The sequence below is a fragment of the Bombina bombina genome, chromosome 5, assembly GCF_027579735.1.
Source record: "Bombina bombina isolate aBomBom1 chromosome 5, aBomBom1.pri, whole genome shotgun sequence".
NCBI classification, from domain to species: domain Eukaryota; kingdom Metazoa; phylum Chordata; class Amphibia; order Anura; family Bombinatoridae; genus Bombina; species Bombina bombina.
Window position 1 is genome coordinate 289,274,368 of NC_069503.1, and position 26,741 is coordinate 289,301,108.

The 26,741-nt window shown below is 37.5% G+C and overlaps 1 protein-coding gene across 1 annotated transcript in view; it reads right to left on the reverse strand.

The window, feature by feature from the left end:
• Window positions 1-26,741, reverse strand: part of KRIT1 (KRIT1 ankyrin repeat containing) — a 77,828-nt gene that overhangs the window by 22,042 nt on the left and 29,045 nt on the right. Inside the window, exons 3-11 of the mRNA XM_053714030.1 lie at window positions 22,016-22,173; window positions 12,087-12,246; window positions 8,339-8,431; window positions 7,555-7,684; window positions 7,141-7,384; window positions 6,034-6,149; window positions 4,000-4,143; window positions 2,743-2,899; window positions 1,677-1,784 (exon numbers count right to left, since the gene is read on the reverse strand). Of these exons, the coding sequence (XP_053570005.1) occupies window positions 1,677-1,784; window positions 2,743-2,899; window positions 4,000-4,143; window positions 6,034-6,149; window positions 7,141-7,384; window positions 7,555-7,684; window positions 8,339-8,431; window positions 12,087-12,246; window positions 22,016-22,117 (1,254 nt within the window). The 5' untranslated portion in view covers window positions 22,118-22,173. The remainder of the gene's footprint in view (window positions 1-1,676; window positions 1,785-2,742; window positions 2,900-3,999; window positions 4,144-6,033; window positions 6,150-7,140; window positions 7,385-7,554; window positions 7,685-8,338; window positions 8,432-12,086; window positions 12,247-22,015; window positions 22,174-26,741) is intronic.

A 26,741-nucleotide genomic window follows, 5' to 3' on the forward strand; every position in this document is an offset into this window, starting at 1 on the left:
CACACATAAACATATATATATATATATATATATATATATATATACATACACATACACATACATATACAAATATACACACACACACATACACCTTTAGACATGTATATATGTCTATGTTAAAGCCCTTTGCATGCCTTTTTATTCTTACACCTGAGATCTCATATCTTTGAGCCCTTATAACATTTTTTATGCAATATTTTTAAATATTTTTTATTAGTGTTATTATGAGTGTAACTGTACTTTTACATGTATTTTTAAGGTGTTTAGTGACACTTTTTTGTTAAGCTTAACAGTTAACCAGAGCTCTGAGGTTGATAATCATTCTAGCATAAATCGTGACTGTGCTCACATGTTCGCATTTACTTTCAACTTGTAATACGAGCACAAACAGCCGCGTAAACCCAATATCACAATAGCGCTCCACTCATAATCTAGCCCTGATTGTGCTTTATTCATAGCAAACTAACTTAGCATTGCCTATTCTCATTTTAGCATCTTAGATCACCTATTTTAGCTTTTAAACTAGTAACTTTAAAGGGACACTGAACCCAAATTTTTCTTTTGTGATTCAGATAGAGCACACAATTTTAAGCAACTTTCTAATTTACTCCTATCATCACATTTTCTTTGTTCTCTTGCTATCGTTATTTGAAAAAGAAGGCATCTAAGCTAAGGAGTCAGCCAATTTTTGGTTCAGTACCATGGACAGTACTTGTTTATTGGTGGGTGAATTTATCCACTAATCAGCAAGAAAAAGCCAGGTTGTTCACCAAAAATGGGCCGGCATCTAAACTTACATTCTTGCTTTTCAAAAAAAGATACCAAGAGAATGAAGAAAATTTGATAATAGGAGTAAATTAGAAAGTTGCTTAAAATTGCATGCTCTATCTGAATCACGAAATAAAAAATTTGTGTTTAGTGTCCCTTTAAGATGCTAAGAAAAATGTTCTTTCTTTTTATTTGAGGGGGGGGGGGGGTTGTTGGTTTGAATTTTTGCACCAAAACATTCATTAGTTTCTTGAAAAGGTAACACTACAGATCATGAAATGTAACTCACAGATAAAGGAGTAAAGACAATGAATAAGTATAATATTAGTAAAAGGGACGGTCAAAATTGAAATGTATAGATGCATAACAACTTTAATTAGAAGCATATTTCCAATATACATGTCTTGGCATAAAGGCTTCTGGATAAAGCTATCACTGTTTCAGCATTGGCATTTTCCTATACACGTGCAGCCTCATAGCTAGATATTCTCAGTGCACCATTATTTTAAATATGCAGCTTCTCAGAGAGCCAGTGGGGCTTGTTTCATGTCAGCAATTAACAACTTGAGCCATTACCAGATAGTACAAGTACCTTAAGCTCTCTAAGCAAGTGCTGTGATTAAAATGCTGGTGCACGGTGCATACTTAAATACACTGTTGAAACATCTATAGCTTTAATTAGAAGTATATTTGCTAGTACATGTATATTATAAAAATGCTTCTATTCAAAACTAAAATGCTTCCTTGTGGACTAAAATTGTAGCTATAATGTCCCTTTAAAGGATAAAAAGAATGAAATTACTGAAAATATTTATTTTGTCACCATGTTGGAATAGGTTTTATATTTGTTGCTTTTTGCACTATTTGAGGTTTACACCGATCTGCCAGTAATAGGCTACTGTACATACCGGCTTATTGGCTGCATCCTTAAGAAGTTTAGCTGCTTCTTCCCATTTGTTCTGCTTGTTCTCTTCACAAATGTCTAGCGGTGACCGCCCTTGCTGATCTAAAATATGCTGCAATAATAGAACATGGTAAAAAAACACCTACACAACTAAAGCATAACCGGGACATAGACCAGCATTTTTAGACTATGTTATGCAACTTTTTGATCTCTCCAATATTAAAAACTTGCTTACGTTAATCATGAATAATACAAATATGTCAGTCTGTGCTCCTTGTCTAAATCATTGTAAATTCTCTTAAAGGGATATTAAACAGTCTGTTTCATTGTTGTAAAAATAAAATATACTTAGATGAATAATACATATTGCAATTATTTCTATTATTTAAATGGATTTTACCTTTTATTTCTTTTTTTTTTTATTAATTTGTGCAGTGACCATTACTTCCTGACAGCCCTACAAGGAGGCTGTGGTCTCTACAGGAAAATTATCTAGCATGATGTCATAAAAATTCCAGAGTTGGGTTAGTATTAAGCAAATAGACTAGATAAAAAGGGAGTCAGATTTACTCGTGCTCAGAGCTGCCAGAATAAAATTGTTCCACACTTATCACAATGAGGGCCGGGGCTACACACAGAAATTCTAATTGCTAAGTTTGCAAGAAAACAAGTACAAAATTAGTTTATTTTTATGTTTACTTAATTTAACATATTGCTTTGAAATAAAAAAGATCTCAGTTTAATTTGTATTACTGAAGTCACTAGTACATTAAAGGAACACAAAGCTGACCCTTTAACATTGAATTGTAAAAACCTGAAATACTTTACATTTCCTGTAAATAAAGTTGTGTCAATGGTAAAATTTTTCAAATCAACACAACAATTTCATTGATCATTTTTGTTAATTCCACAGAGCCATAATTTAGGGCAGTCCCTGTAAAGCACTGGTTAGAAAATGATAAGGTTCGGTAAAAGGCAGATAAAATGAACATCTGCATGCACGTGCTATTAAAAAAGAAATAAAACAGACTCTAGAGTATCAATATTATTCTTATGACAAATAAACTCACTCTGTCTGTCTCTGGGTGGTTGAGGAGAATCTGCACAATTTCGGCATGTCCGCCCCCAGCAGCAAAATGAAGAGGGGAACTCAGCTGTCCGTTTAATAGGTTAGGATTACATTTCCCTTTCTCCAGTAACAAGCTTGTCGCTTCAACCTTTCCGTACCTTGTGAGAACACCAGAACCATCAGTCACTAATCTAGAAAGCATCTCCTTAAATAAAAAAGAAAATGAACAGTGTTTTGGTGCTGGGATAACCCCCCCCCCCCCCTTTGACAAAACAGACCACCAACAACATACTTCATGTACACTCAAGTTAAAGGAACGCTACATTTTTAAATAAATTATTACAATAAATATGGTAGCTGTTGATATCTGCTAATGTTTTTCAGATACTTACTGCTGTTTTTAATGATATTAAAAGATGCTCCCCTTTATTTGTGTTTATATATAGTCTAAATGGAGATACATCCACTACATGTTCAACCAGCGTTTTACGTTTACCTATTTAAATAATCTTCAATTACTACTTCTTTAAAAAAAGACATTTTTTGTGCATATGACCCACCAAACATACCAGTAGTCTGCGTGCACATGCATACCTGCCTTGTGCATGCACCCAGTACCAGCCGTGTCAGGTAGCACATCTACTACTATATGGATGCATGCACAATAAGAGATCACAAACCTATAATAACGTTTTTAAAGAGACAGCAGACTGAAACATTCACTGCGTTAATGCAAGTAGCAGAAGCTGAGTATTTCTGAGAAATATTAAGCATGGCTGAAAATGATTAAGATTTATAACTCCACTAAAAGTCAAACTCAGGTATATTCTATTAAGAATGTGGTATGGATAGTCTAGTAAATAGGTTTAATATAGGACAAAAACATTACATAATGTTAGTGGTGTAATTTGTTTTTGTGCTGCCCTAAGAACTGGGAAATCTACTGCCCCAAAATAACCTAATCCCAGCAATTTAGATAATTTGCCATATAAACTTGAAATGAAGGTCTGAAACAAACAGCACTGGCGTCCCCCCCCCCTCCCCCCCAGATAACTAGCGATCATTGTTTTGAAATAAAACATTTTAAGGGGATAGGAATGGGAAAATGTCATGAAATACAATTACCCCTCAAATTTTGCTGCCCTTGGCACAGGCCTAGTTAGCCAAGGCCAAGATACACATGTTATATAGAATTTATATAGAATTTGGGTAAAGAAAGCTTTCTAAAGCCAACATTTTTAGGTAAGCCCGTACTCACCAACATGCATAGTGGATTGGTGCCCACTGATCATTGTCTAGCTGGTTCACAGAGCAGCCCTCATCCAACAGACGGTTTAGTATTGTGACATCACCCTCACAGGCACTGCGATGTAGTGGGAAATCATCAACCCACTGGCGCTCTCTAGTAGAAAGATAAAGAATGATACTTTATATGTTGCTGCATATGCATATTTATAATTTATTAAAAATGCCCCTATGTACACTATTTGTCCAAAAGTATGAGCCACTTGGCCCCCACACCTGTACGAGCTTGTTGGAAATCACATTTTAAAATAATGGGCATTAATATGGAGTCCCTTCCCCCATTGCAGCTATAGAGAATGTGGAGTGTGTCTGTAGGAATTTGTGCTCATTCAGCCATCAAGAGCATTTTTGAGTTTGCTGAGGTTGGAATAAAAAGTCTGGTTTGTATTTTGTGTTCCAAATAATCCCAAAGGTGTTCAATGGGGTTGAGGTTAGTGCTCCGTGCAGGCCATTTAAAGGGATAGGAAAGTAAAAATCAATCTTGCATGATTCAGATAGAGCAGGTCATTTTAAGACACTTTTAAATTCACTTCTAATTTCAAATGTGCTTTGTTCTCTTGGTATCCCTTGCACATGAAAATGCACATATCCTACACTAGTGGGAGCTAGCTGCTGATTGGTGCCTGCACACATTTGTCTTTTGTGATTGGCTAATTAAATGTGTTCATCTAGCTGCCAGTAGTGCAATGCAGTTCCTTCAATAAAGGATAACAAGATAATAAAGAAACTTTGATAATAGAAGTAAATTGGAAATCTGTTTAAAAATAGTTTGTTCTATCCAAAATATGAAAGAAAATATTGGGGTTTTCTGCCCCTTTAAGTTCCTCCACAACAAACTCATCAAACCAAACCATGTCGTCATGCACAGGGGCACAGTCATGCTAGAACAGGGAAGGGTCTTCTCCAAACTGGAAGCACCCAATTGTCTAAAATGTATTTGTATCCTGTAGCATAAAAGTACCCTTCACTGGAACTATGGGGCTTAGCCCAAACCCTGAGAAACAGCCCCAGACAATTACCCCTCATCCAGCAAACTTTAAAGGGACAGTCCACACCTTAGTCTTATTTTAGATTAAGCAGCAAATATCATCCTGCACCCTTTCTATATCATGCAGCAGTAACAATAAAAAAGTTATTTTAAAAATAATATTGTTTCTGGCTGCCACGCTCTGCCCACTGATTTGCATATTTTGATATTCAAAATGATATTTTAAAGCCCTTATATTTTTACAAGATTTTTATGATGGATTTTGTACAATAGCTGGCTTATATTATTTGGATTTAAAAGAAACATATGACATCTGTACAACTGAGTGTGATCAATTATGATAAGGCAAGGCTTGACCTGGGCTCTAGTTCACCACAGTTTGACCATTTTCTATGCCTGTCCTGAACAGGACACCGCTGATGATTGGCCACTCCTGACAGGCTCACCAGCGCATCACAAGCAGGAACGTAACTATGTGTTTAACTCTTTGCAGGAAAAAAAACCACACACATAGTTACCAAAGATTATTTGTGTAGTTATAAAGTGCTCTAACAAATTAAGTTTTTTTTGTTATAGTAAAAGAATGTGTAAAAAGAAAATGCAGTAATTGTGTTTTGTATGCATATAGCTGATTAAACCCTGCCAAGAGGTTAAACACATAGTTAAAGTCAGCAACTGATGAACCAATGACAAGAGACATGTCCACAGCTACCAATCATCACCCAGTAGTGCATTTCAGCCCTGAGCCTATTTATATATGTTGTTGAACAAAGGATATCAAGAAAAAAAGTACCTTTTCTAACTAAAGTAAAATGAGAGGGGTCTTAAAACTGCATACTCTGTCTGGACCAAACAAGTTTAATTCTGTCTTTCATATCCCTTTAAATAGTCCATCCCTCACATATAGTGGTTGTTGAGACTCGCTGTAATAGTGAGCTAGAACAACACAACAAACTGTACAATGTATCTAGGGATCCTTTCTTCTTGCTAATTACATACTTATCCTCCATCACACTGCTCATGCTTCTTTGCCATTTCTCTCTTTTTGGAATTTGTATCTTTGAATAATCTGGTGCTCCAAGCCCAAAATACGGGTTTATTACCACTTTGTCCACCTATTAACACAAAAGCTGTATTTAACGGAAAACCTATAAATGAAAGGGACATTATACCGTACAACTACAATATAATGGTTACTACTTATCATGCTATTGTGTTTCCTCCTGTGTTTGCAGCTCTCTTCAGTCATTCTCTTATTTTAATCCCTTACAGCTATTAGTGAAGCCCTTTGTCTTCACACTGGGTGCCGCCATCTTGGAGCTTATATTTATTATTGAACTTTTCACTCTATGATGTGAGCTAAACTGATTGAAAAGGTACAGCTGTCAGATCTGTGAAAGTGAATTGCTTCTGTCACAGGATGTAACAATAAACGAGATACAAGATGGCGGCACCCAGTATAAAACTTGTTCACCTGAACAAGTGCGCATACGCACGAAATGCGTCTGCGTGTGAACCTGTTCTTTTTTTTCAACCTGATGGTTGTGTTTGTTGCTGGCTTTTTGCCCTGTTTGTTTTTAATTTTGGAATAAAGATTTCCGTATTTTTTATATTATGGGATCCTACTCATCCTTGTGACTGTACGTTTATCTCACTATATACTGTGCTTTATACGGCACTTCTACATATTGGATTATCTGTTGATGTTTCGTTTGGGGCGTGTTTGGCAGTTCCGCTCCTAGCAGCAGCCTTGGCACTGGTTAACAAAGGGTGTGTGTCCCCACCCACGCTCCATTGTGCCGGTTCTACAGAGGATTAGGGATGAAAGCAGGTGAGCGCTCTATATACACAAATAATCTGCATTTGTTGTCACGTTATATATGTTAATAGTCATTACTTATACTCCAGAACATAGATTTCCTTATTTTTGGGACTTTTAGGATATATTGGGTATTTGTCCTAAGCCCTAACAAAAATATTCATATATGAGAAAGCAAAGATCAGCCAGAATCCTATCATTTACTAATTTACCATAGACCTATTTCACTTCTTATTGCAACAAGACAAGTATGTTAATTCTTATTGATACTGTAAGAACATAGTTACCCTATTTGTGTACTGAAGATCTGATCCAAACAAAGGGTTATAGATGCACATATCTGCTTTCTCTAGAGCCATCATTTTGCTTTTTATTTCCAGAGCAGTGTAGCCCATATGCAGAGAGTCCTCAGTCTGACCCGCGTCCGTGGCATATGCTGGGTTTGTAACATTGGATTTTATTCGCTCCAGGGGAGATGGCCTGAATAATGCTGAGATCGCATGAGACTGTGAATGTTGCTGTTCCAGCCACCTGTGCAGGAAGCAAATATTAATTTGAGACCCATCTACAGTTTGCATTTTACTAGCTTGCAGCCTGCTCACAAACTCCTCTCTAAAATAAATGTGAATAAGGTTTACTGATTTTAGCTTATGATAGCATGTAAACAGGAGCCAATAGAAACAGAAATAAAACAAACCTACTTGTCCAGACTAATTAACATCCGTGCTGTGATGGTAGAAAAATGAGTGCTGGATTCACTGCAGACCCGCATGATATCTTGGAAACAATAAAACACCGGGCTTCCAGGATTATAAGGGCTCTTTGTATTATCTAAAATGTAAATGTGTTGGTATGATATGAAAATCACACTTAGTCATACACAGTATCATATCCCAAAACAACACTTAGTAAGACCAGAGATATTCAGTTGTGTTCATTAAAGCCAACAGGGTCTGTGAAGGAGCTGTCAGACAGAAGTCTATGTACAGTAAAATGAGCAACCACTGAAAATGCAAGGCTGCTAATGTTCTAGTGCACTCTGCTTGCTGATGTCTAATAAAACTAAATAAGAAATGTAGATTTTAAAAAATTGTATCTGAAATACACGTCTATACAAATAATACATAATAAGCGCTAACTAAAAAAAAAAAAAAAAAAAAAAAAAAAACTTGCATTACAAATAGCACAACATTTTTCTACCTTAAAGGGACACTAAACCCAATTTTTTTCTTACATGATTCAGATAGAGCATGCAATTTTAAGCAACTGTCTGATTTACTCCTATCAATTTTTCTTAATTCTCATGCTATTTTTATTTAAAAAGCAGCAATGAAAAACTTACAAGCCTGACCATTTTAGGTTCAGCACCCTGGATAGCACTTGCTTATTGGTGACTACATTCAGCCAACCAATAAGGTTCTGAACAAAAATGGGCCTGCTCAGCAGGTGATAGCAGATTTTCTATAGCCTTGAATTAAAATTTACCTTTTACAGCTGTTGGTACCAGAAAAAAAGTTGCCTCTAGGCCGGTCTTTTCACCATCAAGTGCAAACTTTTTCATAAATACAACTCTCTTTCCTACAGAAGAAAAACATAAAATGCTTGTTACCAGCATAAAATATGGACTATTTCACAATCCATAAATTGCCCAGGATTTTGTGCTTCAGTTCTCCAGTGACTGTAACTAGATACATCTAATGCAAACAGAGGCACAAACAGGAACTATAGTGTGAGTAACTTTTAATACAAAGGGTATAAATCCAGTATGAGATGCAGAACATTTAAATAAGCTCATTATCCACAATCAGCAGTTGGTTATATCCATTTCTCATAAAACCATTTCTCACCTTAGCCAAAATCTGTAGACAGACACAAATCAATGTTCTGCATCTGTATCCAGATTTTAAGTCATTTTTTTTTCTAAAGGGGAAATTAAACAGTGCTTCTTTAGTAAAAATAAATATATTAAATCAAAGAAAACATAATAAGAAACACTGTGTAAAAAAAACAAAAAAACAACAACAAATAGCAAATAATGTACTTGTTTTCTTGCAAAATGAGCAACTTAGGTTGCACTTTGCCTATTCTGAGCATAGACACATCTAGCTCCCTGTGTATCTAGCATTAAATTAATAGTAAACCAGCTCAAGTTAAGTGAATGTAAAGTTGAATGAATGTCCGGTTTTCAAAAATACTTTTAAAAACAGGGGCACTTTCATTCATTAAACTTTACATTGCATCGTTGTTTTTAAATACTTACCTTTTTCCTTGGCAAACCCAGACTTGCAAAACTCCGCCCGCGGCTCCTCTGTACTTACCTCAGCAATGATGAAACCGGCTTCCTCCAATCATGGCGTGCACCCCGGAGCGTCCAACTCGTGAGGCCACCCGTATTGTTTTGTCATTTCTGTGGTAAGTACACAGGAGCTGCGGGGCGGAGGATCGCGAGTCTGGGTTTCCTATGGAAAAAGCTAAGTATTTAAAAACAAAGCTACAATGTAATGTATAATAAATGAAAGTGCCCCTGTTTTTAATAGTATTTTCAAAAACCGGGCATTTTCTCATTAAAATTTACATTCACTTTATTCTTTTGATGACATCAAACCTTCCTGTAGAGACCCCAGCCTCCTTGTAGGGCTGTGACAGGAAGTAATGGTCACTAGCATCAAAATTTACATTCACTTTAATTTGTGCAAAGTGCCCGGTTTTTAAAAACACTTTAATTCATCAAAATTTATATTCCACTCGTGAAGAAATACTTACCTTTTAATCTTGACAGCAGCTCCAGCTTCCTCCACCCTTTGCAAAGCCTCTTCCTGGGTCTAAAATGAGGAATCCGGCTTCCTCCAATTACGGCATTGAATCAGACACCGATTCCCCCGCGGGGGAAAGCCGTGATTGGAGGATGACCTATCCATCATTTCTGACATCAGAAATGGCTTGCGACGACCGGAGGAAGCTGGAGCTGCTGTCAAATTTTAAAGGTAAGTTTTTTCACAACAGGAGTGAAATGTAAATTTTGATGAATTAAAGTGCCCCTGTTTTTAATCAAACTTTTAAAAACCGGGCACTTTAGCATCAAAATTTGCATTCACTTAAAGTTAAAAGAAATAGAAAAGGTAAAATCTATTTAAAAAGATGAATAATACATATTGCAATTAAGTATAAGCCACTGCCTAGTGCTTTTTTATTACAACAATGAAACCGACTGTTCTATATCCCTTTAAATTTATCACTGTACTTAAATTGCTTATATTAATATGAAAGAGCAGCATGTACACATAGTGATTTTTCTCTTGTCTAAAAAAAAAAAGGTAAAAAGGTATTTTAATTTCATGTAAATCTAATGCAACTGTATAAGTTTTGTTTACTTCCTAATGCTCAATGATGCTTACTGGACTGACACAGTGTTTGATGCCAACAACTAATGAGCCTTAGAAGGATGTACACAACGGATACCACGGTACTAGTTACAAATTAAACTTAAAAAGCATCTTTTTACCTTGCTTTACATTCTTTCAGAAGAATTTTTTTTTTTAAATGTTGCTCTTTCACATGAATGATAGAAAAAATATCTAGAGCGTTTAGTTAGATTTATAATAATACTGCAGTATGGTTCCACCTGGTTTTATTTAAACTGTTTGAGATATACTATAGTTTATGATATATAAAGCACAGTTCTATACCAAAACACATCACATGATAGTGCCAGTCAATATACATTTCTGAAAACCTTTACAACTTTGAGCACCCTCACACGTTATATTGCTGGTAGGGTAAAGCAGGAGAGGTTCATGTTAGTATGATTCCTGAATACCATTAGCTTGTTCCCCTTATGTGAGTCAGGTTTGAAGCAGTAAGATTGTCACTGCTGGATAGAATCACCTGAGTTCTTAAAGGGACATTAAACCCCAAAAAATATTTCATGATTCAGATAGAGGATTCAATTTTAAACAACTTTCCAATTTACTTTGCTTCATTCTTCAGATATCCTTTGTTGAAGAAATAGCAATGCACATGGGTGAGCCAATCACATGAGGCATCTATGTGCAGCCACCAATCAGCAGCTACTGAGCCTATCTAGATATGCTTTTCAGCAAAGGATATCGATTGAATGAAGCATATTAGGTGATAAAAGTAAATTAGAAAGTTGTTTAAAATGGTATACTCTTTCTAAATCATAAAGAAAAATAATGAGTTTCATGACCCTTTAAGCCCCTCTCCTTACTTTGTGACTGCTGGAGCATGTATACATAATATAAAGTCAGTGTATGTATGTGTGAGAGTGTGTGAGTGCACGTGTAAATGAGAGTGAGTGTATGTGTGTGCGCGAGCGAGTGTGTGCGAGCGAGTGTGTGCGCGAGTGAGAGAGAATATATAAATACAAATATTGATTTATAAAGTGAGAATATATTACTCATAGTTGCTGCATTATCTATTACTGTTTATGTTTACAGCAGCATGCATGTTAAAAGGTATAGAAAAGTCAAAATTGAAATGTGCATAAATGCATTTCAATTTGAAATAGAAGCATTTTATGCAATATACTTCCATTAGCAAAATACTTCTTCTAAAAGTTACTGCTTTAGTGAGGCATATGCACATATGCTGTGAGGGCCTGTGTATCAGTATTCAGAGGGTGTGTATTGCTTCTGTCAATACGTACTTTGTGTCTTACAAGCCCTCATTGACTCTCTAAGAAGGTGTGTGTTTAATACAGTTTCATGGGCTCTTACAGCATACGTGCGTATGCCGCGGAGTAGTCTTATAAAGTGTCTTCAAAAGCATTTGCTGAAATTACACTTTATATTCTTATACTGTATAAGCATTAGTGGGATGTACAAAACGGATAATGCTGTAATAGCTTCTTCTCATTTTTTCAGTCCCCAAAAAATTAAACATGTTTCAATGCGGTTCTTTCAGATGGATGATAAAAATGTGGTTTACAATATGCGTTTAACAAAAATGGTAGCTCTTACTGTACAGTGTAATGATTGGCTGCTACATGTCATGTGGTCACCAAAACTAATTCAGTCGTAACTCCTGTAACTGTTTCTTGAGGCACGTTTCCTGTGTTTAACTGCATAAAATATTATTTAAAAATGTATTTTAAACTGCATAAAATATTATTTAAAAATGTATTTTATTAAAAAATGTGTTTGATTTGAAATAAAATTAAAAAAAATAATAATCTGAAAAAAGCACATTATACACTAATTGATACGAATCTCACCTTTGAGTCCTTGGTTAGCAGGAGATATTGATTTGGTGGATTCCAAAACATAGTCCAGTATCTCCTGTGTTGCATCTTTTTCACCATGAAGTTTAGTTTCCAGCAAAAGTTTCTTTCGTTTTTTCTTTTGACCGTCTACTGGAACCTCGATCATTAAAATCTGAGAAATAACAAATATAACGAATAACAAATAACTTAATTGCTTGAATGTAAAAAAACAATGTAATCCTTAGGAAACCGCTCTCATAAAACATGATGGAAGACAGACTGCATTTTATTTTAAAAGGGACATCAAACTCATTGTTTTACATATACATCAGACAAATAACTACATTGCAAAATATTGCATAGAAATAAAAGGGCTAGATTAAAAGTGGAGTTCTAAATTATTGTGCTCCTGGAAACGGGCAAATTTGCCCGTTTGCAGGAGCGCAATAATAAACCAGCCATTACAAGTGGCTGGTTATTGCAACCACGAGCGCGCGGTAGCAATTAGCGCTCCAAAGATTAACCAGAGATTAGATCAAAATAGAGGGCATAGTAGTTTTTAATAAAAAATAAAAAAAAATGTAGCACTAGGCAGTTTTTGAGATCGAATGTTGGTGGGAGAGGGGTGTAAGAAAAAAAAAATGGCACTAAAAAGTGCCTTTACATTGCAGTAAACGTCTCCCTAAGGTTAAAGTGAAGGTCAATTTAGATGAATCTGTGCCTGGTTTTTAATAATCCTATTACAATCAAGGGCACTTTAATTCACCAAAATTGACATTTCACTTGTTTTCTTCAAATACTTACCTTTTAAACTTCACAGCCGCTCCAGTGATTCCCCCGGCTGTCGAAAGCCTCTTCATATGTCAGAAATGACGAATCAGGTTTCCTCCAATCGCGACTCCCCCCCCTGGGGAAATCATGGCCTGAGGCAACGCCGTGATTGGAGGAAGCCGGATTCGTCATTTTGGACCCACGAAGAGGGCTTGCGACAGGCGGAGGAAGCGTTGCAGCGGCTGTCAGGATTAAAAGTTAAGTATTTGAAGAAAACTAATGAAATGTCAATTTTGATGAATTAAAGTGCCCTTGTTTTTAATAGGATTATTAAAAACCGGGCACCGATTCATCTAAATTGACCTTCACTTTAAAGGGATATGAAACCTAAAAAAATGTTCTTTTATGATTCAGATAGAGCATGCAGGTAATAATCCAGAGCAAATTTTTTGCAAACATTTGGCTAGATTATGAGTTTTGCATTAGAGGCTATGCGGTGCTAACGAGCAGTTTTCTCTCACCGCTCACTTACATGCAGCGCTGGTATTACAGGTTTTTACAAACTCTGCGTTAAAAGGCAAGAACCTAAGTCGGACCCTAACCCTAACTTAAATATAATTACAATAAATCTAAATAAAAATTACTATCATTAACTAAATACCTATAAAATAAACCCTAACGGCTAGATTTGGAGTTTTGTCGGTAACGACCCGAAAAGCTAACGCCGGTTTTTTTCTGGCCGCACCATAAAAATAACTCTGGTATTGAGAGTCCACATAAAGGCTGCGTTAGGCTCCAAAAAAAGGAGCGTAGAGCATTTTTAACGCAACTTCAACTCTCGATACCAGAGTTGATTACGGACGCGGCCAGCCTCAAAAACGTGCTCGTGCACGATTCCCCCATAGGAAACAATGGGGCTGTTTGAGCTGAAAAAAAACCTAACACCTGCAAAAAAGCCGCGTTCAGCTCTTAACGCAGCCCCATTGTTTGCTATGCGTAAACACTTCCTACGTCTGCACCTAACACCCTAACATGTACCCCGAGTCTAAACACCCCTAACCTTACACTTATTAACCCCTATTCTGCCGCCCCCGCTATCGCTGACCCCTGCATATTTTTTAACCCCTAATCTGCCGCTCCGTAAACCGCCGCTACTTACATTATCCCTATGTACCCCTAATATGCTGCCCCTAACACCGCCGACCCCTATATTATATTTATTAACCCCTAATCTGCTCCCCACAACGTCGCCTCCACCTGCCTACACTTATTAACCCCTAATCTGCCGACCGGACCTGAGGGCTACTATAATAAAGTTATTAACCCCTAATCCGCCTCACTAACCCTATAATAAATAGTATTAACCACTAATCTGCCCTCCCTAACATCGCCGACACCTAACTTCAATTATTAACCCCTAATCTGCCGACCGGAGCTCACCGCTATTCTAATAAATGTATTAACCCCTAAAGCTAAGTCTAATCCTAACACTAACACCCCCCTAAGTTAAATATAATTTTAATCTAACGAAATTAATTAACTCTTATTAAATAAATTATTCCTATTTAAAGCTAAATACTTACCTGTAAAATAAATCCTAATATAGCTACAATATAAATTATAATTACATTGTAGCTATTTTAGGAATAATATTTATTTTACAGGTAACTTTGTATTTATTTTAACCAGGTACAATAGCTATTAAATAGTTAAGAACTATTTAATAGTTACCTAGTTAAAATAATTACAACATTACCTGTAAAATAAATCCTAACCTAAGTTACAATTAAACCTAACACTATGCTATCATTAAATTAATTAAATAAAATACCTATAATTACCTACAATTAAACCTAACACTACACTATCAATACATTAATTAAATACAATATCTACAAATAACTACAATGAAATAAACTAACTAAAGTACAAAAAATAAAAAAGAACTAAGTTACAAAAAATAAAAAAATATTTACAAACATAAGAAAAATATTACAACAATTTTAAACTAATTACACCTACTCTAAGCCCCAATTAAACCTAACACTATACTATCATTAAATTAATTAAATAAAATACCTACAATTACACCTAACACTACACTATCAATAAATTAATTAAATACAATATCTACAAATAACTACAATGAAATTAACTAAAGTACAAAAAATAAAAAAAATCTACAAACATAAGAAAAATATTACATCAATTTTAAACTAATTACACCTACTCTAAGCCCCCTAATAAAATAACAAAGACCCCCAAAATAAAAAATGCCCTACCCTATTCTAAATTAACAAAGTTCAAAGCTCTTTTACCTTACCAGCCCTGAACAGGGCCCTTTGCGGGGCATGCCCCAAGAAGTTCAGCTCTTTTGCCTGTAAAAAAAAAAAAACATACAATACCCCCCCCCCCAACATTACAACCCACCACCCACATACCCCTAATCTAACCCAAACCCCCCTTAAATAAACCTAACACTAAGCCCCTGAAGATCATCCTACCTTGTCTTCACCTCACCAGGTATCAACAATCCGTCCTGGCTCCAAAATCTTCATCCAACCCAAGCGGGGGCTGGCGATCCATCATCCGGTGGCTGAAGAGGTCCAGAAGAGGCTCCAAAGTCTTCATCCTATCCGGGAAGAAGAGGCGATCCAGACCGGCAACCATCTTGATCCAAGCGGCATCTTCTATCTTCATCCGATGACGACCGGCTCCATTGGCTGATCGGAACAGCCAATAGAATGCGAGCTCAATCTGATTGGTTGATTGGATCAGCCAATCGGATTTAACTAGATTCTGATTGGCTGATTCCATCAGCCGATCAGAATATTCCTACCTTAATTCCTATTGGCTGATAGAATCCTATCAGCCAATCGGAATTCGAGGGACGCCATCTTGGATGACGTCCCTTAAAGGAACCGTCATTCTTCAGTTGGACGTCGCCGGAAGAAGATGGGTCCGCGGTGGAGGTCTTCAGGATGGAGCCGGTCGTCATCGGATGAAGATAGAAGATGCTGCTTGGATCAAGATGGTTGCCGGTCCGGATCTCCTCTTCTTCCCGGATAGGATGAAGACTTTGGAGCCTCTTCTGGACCTCTTCAGCCACCGGATGATGGATCGCCAGCCCCCGCTTGGGTTGGATGAAGATTTTGGAGCCAGGACGGATCGGTGATACCTGGTGAGGTGAAGACAAGGTAGGATGAACTTCAGGGGCTTAGTGTTAGGTTTATTTAAGGGGGGTTTGGGTTAGATTAGGGGTATGTGGGTGGTGGGTTGTAATGTTGGGGGGGGGGGTATTGTATGTTTTTTTTTTTACAGGCAAAAGAGCTGAACTTCTTGGGGCATGCCCCGCAAAGGGCCCTGTTCAGGGCTGGTAAGGTAAAAGAGCTTTGAACTTTATTAATTTAGAATAGGGTAGGGCATTTTTTATTTTGGGGGTCTTTGTTATTTTATTAGGGGGCTTAGAGTAGGTGTAATTAGTTTAAAATTGTTGTAATATTTTTCTTATGTTTGTAAATATTTTTTTATTTTTTGTAACTTAGTTCTTTTTTATTTTTTGTACTTTAGTTAGTTTATGTAATTGTAGTTATTTGTAGATATTGTATTTAATTAATGTATTGATAGTGTAGTGTTAGGTTTAATTGTAGGTAATTATAGGTATTTTATTTAATTAATTTAATGATAGCATAGTGTTAGGTTTAATTGTAACTTAGGTTAGGATTTATTTTACAGGTAATGTAATTATTTTAACTAGGTAACTATTAAATAGTTCTTAACTATTTAATAGCTATTGTACCTGGTTAAAATAAATACAAAGTTACCTGTAAAATAAATATTATTCCTAAAATAGCTACAATGTAATTATAATTTATATTGTAGCTATATTGGGCCTGCAAAAGAGCAGTTAGCTCTTTTGCAGGCCCAAACCCTAACCTAAAAATAAAACCCACCCAATACACCCTTAAAAACAAAACTAACACTAACCCCCTGAAGATCGACTTACTGTTCTGAAGACCGGACATCCATCCTCAAGGAAGCGGCAGAAGTCTTCATCCAACCAGGCCGAAGTCCTCAACGAAGCCGGGAGAAGTCTTCATCCAAGCCGGGCGAAGTGGTCCTCCAGACGGGCAGAAGTCTTCATCCAGACGGCATCTTCTATCTTCATCCATCCGATGTGGAGCATCCTCTTCAAATGAAGTCTTCTTACTGAATGACGGTTTCTTTAAGTGACGTCATCCAAGATGGTGTCCCTTAGATTCTGATTGGCTGATAGAATTCTATCAGCCAATCGGAATTAAGGTAGAAAAAATCCTATTGGCTGATTCAGCTAATAGAATGCAAGCTCAATCCTATTAGCTGATTGCATCAGCCAATAGGATCGAACTTCAATCCTATTGGCTGATTGCATCAGCCAATAGGATTTTTTCTACCTTAATTCCGATTGGCTGATAGAATTCTATCAGCCAATCGGAATCTAAGGGACGCCATCTTGGATGACGTCACTTAAAGGAACATCCGCGTCAGATGTCTTCAAGATGGACCCGCTCCGCGTCGGATAGATAAAGATAGAAGATGCCGTCTGGATGAAGACTTCTGCCTGTCTGGAGGACCACTTCACCCGGCTTGGATGAAGACTTCTCCCGGCTTCGTTGAGGACTTCGGCCCGGTTGGATGAAGACTTCTGCCGCTTCCTTGAGGATGGATGTCCGGTCTTCAGAACAGTAAGTCGATCTTCAGGGGGTTAGTGTTAGGTTTTTTAAGGGTGTATTGGGTGGGTTTTATTTTTAGGTTAGGGTTTGGGCCTGCAAAAGAGCTAACTGCCCTTTTAAGGGCAATGCCCATCCAAATGCCCTTTTCAGGGCAATGGGGAGCTTAGGTTTTTTTAGATAGTATTTTATTTGGGGGGTTGGTTGTGTGGGTGGTGGGTTTTACGGTTGGGGGGGTTGTTTGGAGAGCTGATTACTTTGGGGCAATGCCCTGCAAAATGCCCTTTTAAGAGCTATATAGTTTAGGCTAGGTTTTTTTTATTTTGGGGGGGCTTTTTTTTATTTTGATAGGGCTATAAGATTAGGTGTAATTAGTTTAAATATCTTGTAATTTGTTTATTTTCTGTAATTTAGTGGGGGGTTTTGTACTTTAGCTAATTTAATTTATTTAATTGTTGTTAATTTAGTTAATTTATTTAATTATAGGGTTGTGTTAGGTGTTATTGTAACTTAGGTTAGGTTTTATTTTACAGGTACTTTTGTATTTATTTTAGCTAGGTAGTTATTAAATAGTTAATAACTATTTAATAACTATTCTACCTAGTTAAAATAAATAAACTTGCCTGTAACATAAAGATAATCCATAAGATAGCTACAATGTAAATATTAGTTATATTGTAGCTGGCTTAGGGTTTATTTTATAGGTAAGTATTTAGTTTTAAATAGGAATAATTTAGTTAATGATAGGAATTTTTATTTAGATTTATTGTAATTATATTTAAGTTAGGGGGTGTTAGGGTTAGACTTAGGTTTAGGGGTTAATACATTTAGTATAGTGGCGGCGATGTTGGGGGCGGCAGATTAGGGGATAATAAATGTAGGTAGGTGGCGGCGATGTTAGGGACGGCAGATTAGGGGTTAATAATATTTAACTAGTGTTTGCGAGAGGGGAGTGTGGCGGTATAGGGGTTAATATGTTTATTATAGTTGCGGTGATGTCCGGAGCGGCAGATTAGGGGGTTAAAATTTTTATTATATAGTGTTTGCGATGCGGGAGGGCCTCGGTTTAGGGGTTAATATGTAGTTTATGGGTGTTAGTGTACTTTTCAGCACTTTAGTTATGAGTTTTATGTTACAGCATTGTACCATAAATCTCAAAACTACTGACTTTTAAATGCGTTAGGACTCTTGACGGGGTATGGTGTACTGCTCACTTTTTGGCCTCCCAGGACAGACGCGTAATACTGGCGCTATGGAAGTCCCATAGAAAAAAAGACTTTACGAAGTTTACGCAAGTCGTTTTGCGGTAAGGCCAAAGAAATGTATGGTGCCCCTAAACCTGCAAGACTCGTAATAGCAGCGGTAGGGAAAAAGCAGCGTTAGGACCTGTTAACGCTGCTTTTTCAGCCTAACACACAACTCGTAATCTAGCCGTTCGTTTACTAGTTCTACTTCAAATTTAGTAAAAATGCTGAATTAAAGGGATATGAAACCTAAATGTTTTATTTCATGATTCAGATAGAGCATGTGATTTTAATCAACTTTCTAATTTACTCCTATTATCAATTTTCAAAAATTCTCTTGGTATCTTTATTTGAAAAGCAGGAATGTAAAGCTTAGGAGCCGGACCATTTTTGGTTCAGCACCTGGGTAGCGCATGCTGATTGGTGGCTAAAAATTGATAATAGGAGTAAATGAAAAAGTTGCTTAACCCCTTAACGACACGAGTCGTACAGGGTACGTCGCACACAACCTGGTCTTTAAAGACCAGCGACGTACCCTGTACGACTTTGGGGAGTGATGCCTCGATATCGAGGCATCCTGCAATAACCTTTTTCCCCCATCCGATGCAGAGAGAGCCACTCTGTGGCCCTCTCTGCACCGGCATTGATGGCCGCAATCGTTGGTGGGTGGGAGCTGACCGTGGGAGGTGGGTGGGCGGCCATCGATGAAAAACTGAAGAGAGAAGGGGGCGGGATAGTCGGGAGCGCGCACAGTAGCGCGCGCGTGCACGGGGGGTGGTGGGCGGGCGCGTGCACGGGGAGGGAGCAGGTGGGAACCGCTACACTACAGCAAATACATGCTATATGAGTGGCAGTAAGGGGGGATAAAATCCCCAACAAAAGTAAATCTAAGGGATCTGGGAGCGGGTGGGGGATTGGTCTGTGGGGGGGGAAGCTACACTACAGAAAAAATTTAAAAAAAAAACCAAAAAAAAAAAAAAAACCACATTTGTATTTGCAAACAGGGTACTGGCAGACAGCTGCCAGTACCCAAGATGGCTCCCAGTAAGGTAGAGGTGAAGGGTTAGAGAGCTGTTTGGGGGGGATCAGGGAGGTTGGGGGCTAAGGGGGGGTCCTACACAGCTGCATATGTAAATATGCCATACAATTTTATTTTTTTTAAATTTTAAATATACCTTTTATTTTAGTACTGGCAGACTTTCTGCCAGTACTTAAGATGGCGGGGACAATTGTGGCGTGGGGGAGGGAAGGGAGCTGTTTGGGAGGGATCAGGGGGTCTGATGTGTCAGGTGGGAGGCTGATCTCTACACTAAAGCTAAAATTAATCCTGCAAGCTCCCTACAAGCTCCCTAATTAACCCCTTAACTGCTAGCCATAATACACGTGTGATGCGCAGCAGCATTTAGCGGCCTTATAATTACCAAAAAGCAACGCCAAAGCCATATATGTCTGCTATTTCTGAACAAAGGGGATCCCAGAGAAGCATTTACAATCATTTATGCCATACTTTGAAAAGTTGTTTGTAAATAATTTCAGTGAGAAACCTAAAATTGTGAAAAAATTTACGTTTTTTTTTATTTGATCGCATTTAGCGGTGAAATGGTAGCATGAAATATACCAAGATGGGCCTAGATCAATACTTGGGGTTGTCTACTACACTACACTACACTAAAATTAACCCTAGAGGCTCCCTACATGCTCCCTAATTAACCCCTTCACTGCTGGGCATAATACAAGTGTGATGCGCAGTGGCATTTAGCGGCCTTCTAATTACCAAAAAGCAACGCCAAAGTCATATATGTCTGCTATTTCTGAACAAAGGGGATCCCAGAGAAGCATTTACAACCATTTATGCCATAATTGCACAAGTTGTTTGTAAATAATTTCAGTGAGAAACCTAAAGTTTGTGAAAATATTTGGGAAAAAGTGAACAATTTTTTTTATTTGATTGCATTTGGTGGTGAAATGGTGGCATGAAATATACCAAAATGGGCCTAGATCAATACTTTGGGATGTCTTCTAAAAAAAAATATATATACATGTCAAGGGTTAATCAGGGATTCCTGAAAGATATCAGTGTTCCAATGTAACTAGCGCTAATTTTGAAAAAAAGTGGTTTGGAAATAGCAAAGTGCTACTTGTATTTATGGCCCTATAACTTGCAAAAAAAGCAAAGAACATGTAAACATTGGGTATTTCTAAACTCAGGACAAAATTTAGAAACTATTTAGCATGGGTGTTTTTGGTGATTGTAGATGTGTAACAGATTGTGGGGGTCAAAGTTAGAAAAAGTGTGTTTTTTTTTCAATTTTTTCCTAATATTTTATAATTTTTTTGAAGTAAATGATAAGATATGATGAAAATAATGGTATCTTTAGAAAGTCCATTTAATGGCGAGAAAAACAGTATATAATATGTATGGGTACAGTAAATGAGTAAGAGGAAAATTACAGCTAAACACAAACACCGCAGAAATTTAAAAATAGCCCTGGTCCTTCAGGGAAAGAAATTGAAAAATGGCCTTGGTCCTTAAGGGGTTAAAAATGCATGCTCTGAGTCATGAAATAACAAAATTTAGGTTTCATATCCTTTAATAGTGTGAAACCAGATGTGGACCCATTGCCCATTATGCCCATTGGGCTATGGCTCTCTTTATGTGTGTGATAAAGACATTATTTTGACATCATCTGTAACACAATCTAAATGTTACACGGCACAGAATTACTCCTTACATGACAGAAGATAGAGCAGATGCTTTTAAATCTTTTTTTTCCATTTTCTTACCAAATCTGTTTATTTATTAGACATGTGCAAATCAAGATATTCGTAAGTTGCACTTTCACAAAAATGAATCCAGCACCAAAAATAGCCAAACAACTGCCTGTAGCCATAGCTGGCATTTGTTTAGTAAATGAATGTCACATACAAATATTTGCCCATGGCTATCATTTATAGCTTTTTCTAGAATTGTGCATTCGGATCCTTCATTAGGATCCGAAAGCAGAAGTCAGCTCTATTTGGTTCTTTTTGGAGCCGAAATAATTCTGGTGCAAGATCACCATGTTAAAATCGGTGCAAATCCAGATCTTATCGTGGGGATTATGCTTCAGACTCAGTCCGGCTCTGAAAAGACCCGAATAGAGCTGACTTCCAAAGTATCCGAATGCCCAAGTCTCTTTTCTTCTGTCTCTAGAATCTTCAGTTGTTTTTTTCTTACTTCGTACAGTTTTGCTCGATATTCTCGTGAATTGAGGCTTGAAGCATTCTTTGGTCGGATCACTGCAACGTAAACATCTTCTGCATCAGTGGGGCTTCCCATGCTAGCGCAACAATTGTATATTTTGATGTTGAAATAAGCAGAGGGCTCAAGATGGCCTGTACAAAATAGAGAAAAAAAGATCTTGTGACAATTATTTGTCTCTCAGCAATTGCAGTTACATATAAAATTGTATGATGCCTCTAAATAAGCAATAAACACATCTCATGAAAATAATTACATTAGCACTTTGGATACAGTAAAAAAAAAAAAAGTCACTAACAAATTAAGTTAATGAAAAAATGGCAGTTTTATAATTAAATAGATTCTCACTCAAACAGGAAGAAGCTGGACAATTTCTGGATTCAACACTTGGAATGTACGGGCAACAAGTAAAATGGCTGTCACATTACCCAGGAAGTCCTAGTTTAGCAACAGATAATTTTGGGGAGAGTGCAAATTTTAGGTTTCAAATTGATGAATCCACAAAAGAAACAAGAGTCAGTTATTTCATTACACTTCTCAATTTATTTAGTATTTAGAAAACCAAATCCCACCTTTTGTTTTTAACAACTATCCCAATTGTGGCTTCTATAGGGCAAGCCATTTGTATTCGTTTAGAATTGCGCCCCGTCCAATCACATGTGCAGTTTTGTAGCAAGAAGGAAACTGAAGCTTAGCTTTAGGATTATACATGGTTGGATACTACAGATATCTGCAACACAATACAAACCCATGTTACAGCCCTCTCTTAACCTCTTCCCGCCATTAGGAGATTCCAAGCTGCCCTAACTGTGCCAGGCTTTAGAGCCTTTAGGATGGCATGGAACATCCTAGCGCCTTAGCAGCTTGGTAAATGGGATTTCGGGCTTGAGAGTGTGCCTAGCGTCATAGGCACTCCCCCCAGACCCGATCCCATTATTGAAATAACACGATCGCATGAACGATCTCATTATTTCAATATTTACTTATTTGTTCTGATGTAGACAAATAAGTTTGGTAAGGAAGGGGTTAAGCAAGTTACTAAATTGATCAAGATGCTTTGACTTCTGATGTCAAACATTATAAAGGTAATTCTGATTGAAATGGGAAATGATATCTATGCACTGAACAGTGTTAAACAAGAAGAGCAGCCTTTCTTTTATGTCCTTGCCACTATTATGCCCCTCAAAATAGAGACCCCCCCCCCCCCACTTTCTGAAATGAGATTGTTTTTTATTGAATTTTTTTCTACAGGTTATTTTGAAATTAAATTAAATTTAAATTAGGCAGTTACCCCAAATCCCCAGCTCAATTTTAATGTGTTGAGTAACTGGAGAATAAAGCAATTTTTAAAGTTTTATAATATATTGCAGCAGTTAAAATTGCATTGCAAACTAGCTGCAGAGAAGATTTTTTTTTTTTTTTAACCCCTTAAATGACCACACCATTTTTCCATTTTCTGTCCGTTTGGGACCAAGGCTATTTTTACATTTTTGCGGTGTTTGTGTTTAGCTGTAATTTTCCTCTTACTCATTTACTGTACCCACACATATTATATACTGTTTTTCTCGCCACTAAATGGACTTTCTAAAGATACCATTATTTTCATCATATCTTATAGTTTACTATAAAAAAATTATTATATGGAGGAAAAATGGAAAACACACACATTTTTCTAACTTTAACCCCCAAAATCTGTTACACATCTACAATCACCAAAAAACACCTATGCTAAATAGTTTCTAAATTTTGTCCTGAGTTTAGAAATACCCAATGTTTACATGTTCTTTGCTTTTTTTGCAAGTTATAGGGCAATAAATACAAGTAGCACTTTGCTATTTCCAAACCACTTTTTTTCAAAATTAGCGCTAGTTACATTGGAACCCTGATATCTTTCAGGAATCCCTGAATATCCATTGACATGTATATATTTTTTTTAGAAAACATCCCAAAATATTGATCTAGGCCAATTTTGGTATATTTCATGCCACCATTTAACCGCCAAATGCGATCAAATACAAAAAAATCGTTCACTTTTTCACAAATTTTTTCACAAACTTTTGGTTTCTCACTGAAATTATTTACAAACAGCTTGTGCAATTATGGCATAAATGGTTGTAAATTCTTCTCTGGGATCCCCTTTGTTCAGAAATAGCAGACATATATGGCTTTGGCGTTGCTTTTTGGTAATTAGAAGGTCGCTAAATGCCACTGTGAACATACGTGTATTATGCCCAGTAGTGAAGGGGTTAATTAGGCAGCATGTAGGGAGCTTTTTGGGGTAATTTTAGCTTTAGTGTAGTGTAGTAGACAACCCCACACGTGTATTATGGCTAGCAGTGAAGGGGTTAATTAGGTAGTTTGTAGGGAGCTTGCAGGGTTAATTTTAGCTTTAGTGTAGAGATCAGCCTCCCACCTGACACATCAGACCCCCTGACCCCTCCTAAACAGCTCCCTTCCCCCCCACCCCACAATTGTCCCCGCCATCTTAAGTACTGGCAGAAAGTCTGCCAGTACTAAAATAAAAGGTTTTTTTTAAAAAAAAAAATTTATAGCATATTTACATATGCTGTGGTGCAGCATCCCCTCTTAGCCCTTAACCTCCCTGATCCCCCCCAAAACAGCTCTCTAACCCTCCCCATCTGCCTTATTGGCGGCCATCTTGGGTACTGGCAGCTGTCAGCCAGTACCCAGTTTGCAAAAAAAAAAAGTTTTTGTTTTTTTCTGTAGTGTAGCTTCCCCACCCCCCCACAGACCAACCCCCACCACCTACCTGATCTTTTTTTTTTTTTTTTTTTTTTTTTTTTTACTTTTTTATCCTTTTTTTTTATTATTTGTTTTACAACTTTTTCTATAGTGTAGTGGTTCCCACCCGCTCCCTCCCCGTGCACGTGCACGCCCCCGCCCCCGGACATCCCCGCCCAAGATCCCGCCCCCCTCCACATCACCGTTCATCATCGATAGCCGCCACCCGCCTCCCACACAGGCTCCCCCCCACCAACGATACTGGCCATCGATGTCCGGTGCAGAGATGGCCATACAAGGTTATTGCAGGATGCCTCCATATCGAGGCATCACTGCAATAACCGTAAAGCAGCTGGAAGCGAGCAGGATCGCTTCCAGCTGCTTTCAACACCGAGGACGTGCAGGGTACGTCCTCAGGCGTTAACTGCTTTTTTTTTTTTAAACGTACCCTGCACGTCCTCGGTCGTTAAGGGGTTAAAGTGTCTTTTGAATAAATGCATACCTCCCAACATTTCAAAATTCAAAAGAGGGCAAAAATTTGAAATGTGTTGGGCAGGGTTTAAAAAAAAATTATAAGACCAAAGTAATATAAATAAAACTCTAAATAAAGTCGTATATTTTAATACTATTAGGCAGCAAATCAAACACAAGCTCAAACCACTGGTATAGCTATGTGAGCTCTGTATTTAATTCGCCTTTGCAGAGACAGTACTAAATATTTTTATCTTAATCGGACATTTAATAATAGATTCTTTAAAACTGCTCTCTGCATTCCCCATTAATATTCTAGATTTTGGCCTTTAAAGTTAGCAAAAGTGCACAGTAACACACTACATAGCATACACTTACATATGCAGATACACACACACTACATAGCATACACTTACACATGCACACACTACATAGCAGACACACACTACATATCATACACTTATACAGGCAGATACACACACTACATAGCTTACACTTATACAGGCAGATACACACACACACACACACTACCTAGTATACACTTACACATGCAGACATACACACACTTCATAGCTTACATTTATACATGCAGACACACACTACATAGCATACACTTATACATACAGATACACACACACACACACACACACTTATACATACAGATACACACACATACACACTTATAGATACAGATAGACACACACACTATATCATATATGGGTATCTGTAACTCATTGTATGGGGTCCTGGGGTTGGCAAGCACATTAGCTGGCAGTCTGAGGCTGCCACTGTTCGTTACCCTGGTGTTGCACTGCTCATCGTATAAAACTGAAGGCATGCTAGTATTATCACCTGGGGTAGACGTCATCACTACCAGGGGTTAGAGGTCACCATTACCTGAGGTCAGAGGGTATACAGCAGGGGTGTCCAAACTTTGCTCTCCAGAGGTTTTGGAACTACATTTCCGATGATGCTCAGCCAGGATTTTATCTAGCTGAGCATCATGGGAAATGTAGTTCCAAAACCTCTGGAGAGCAAAGTTTGGACACCCCTGGTATACAGCCTTCTTACTCCTACTTAACCCACACACCATTCATTTTCCACAAGGCATCTAACAGGTATCTAATCCTGGGAGAGAAAAGCCAGCTGCTTCTGAGTATGGGGCCAATAGAATGTAATTTTTTTTTTTTTTTTTAAATGCATGGGGCAATGCGGGGCAGATGGCTAGCAACCTGGGACAGACCCCTAAAATCGGGACTGTCCCGCAGAAATCGGGACAGTTGGGGGGTATGTAAATGTGTTTCCTTTGCTCTTAGTCTAACATCACATAATTATAAGATATGGTAGTAATAAAACATTGCGAACAATGACGTCTTAGATTCTGGAGTCACAGCTTTACAGATCAGGAAAAGCTAGGGCACTGGATTGAGAACATTCTTGAGATCCAGTCATCAATGTGCTGCCACTTTGCAGCGCTGCTCCATATTGG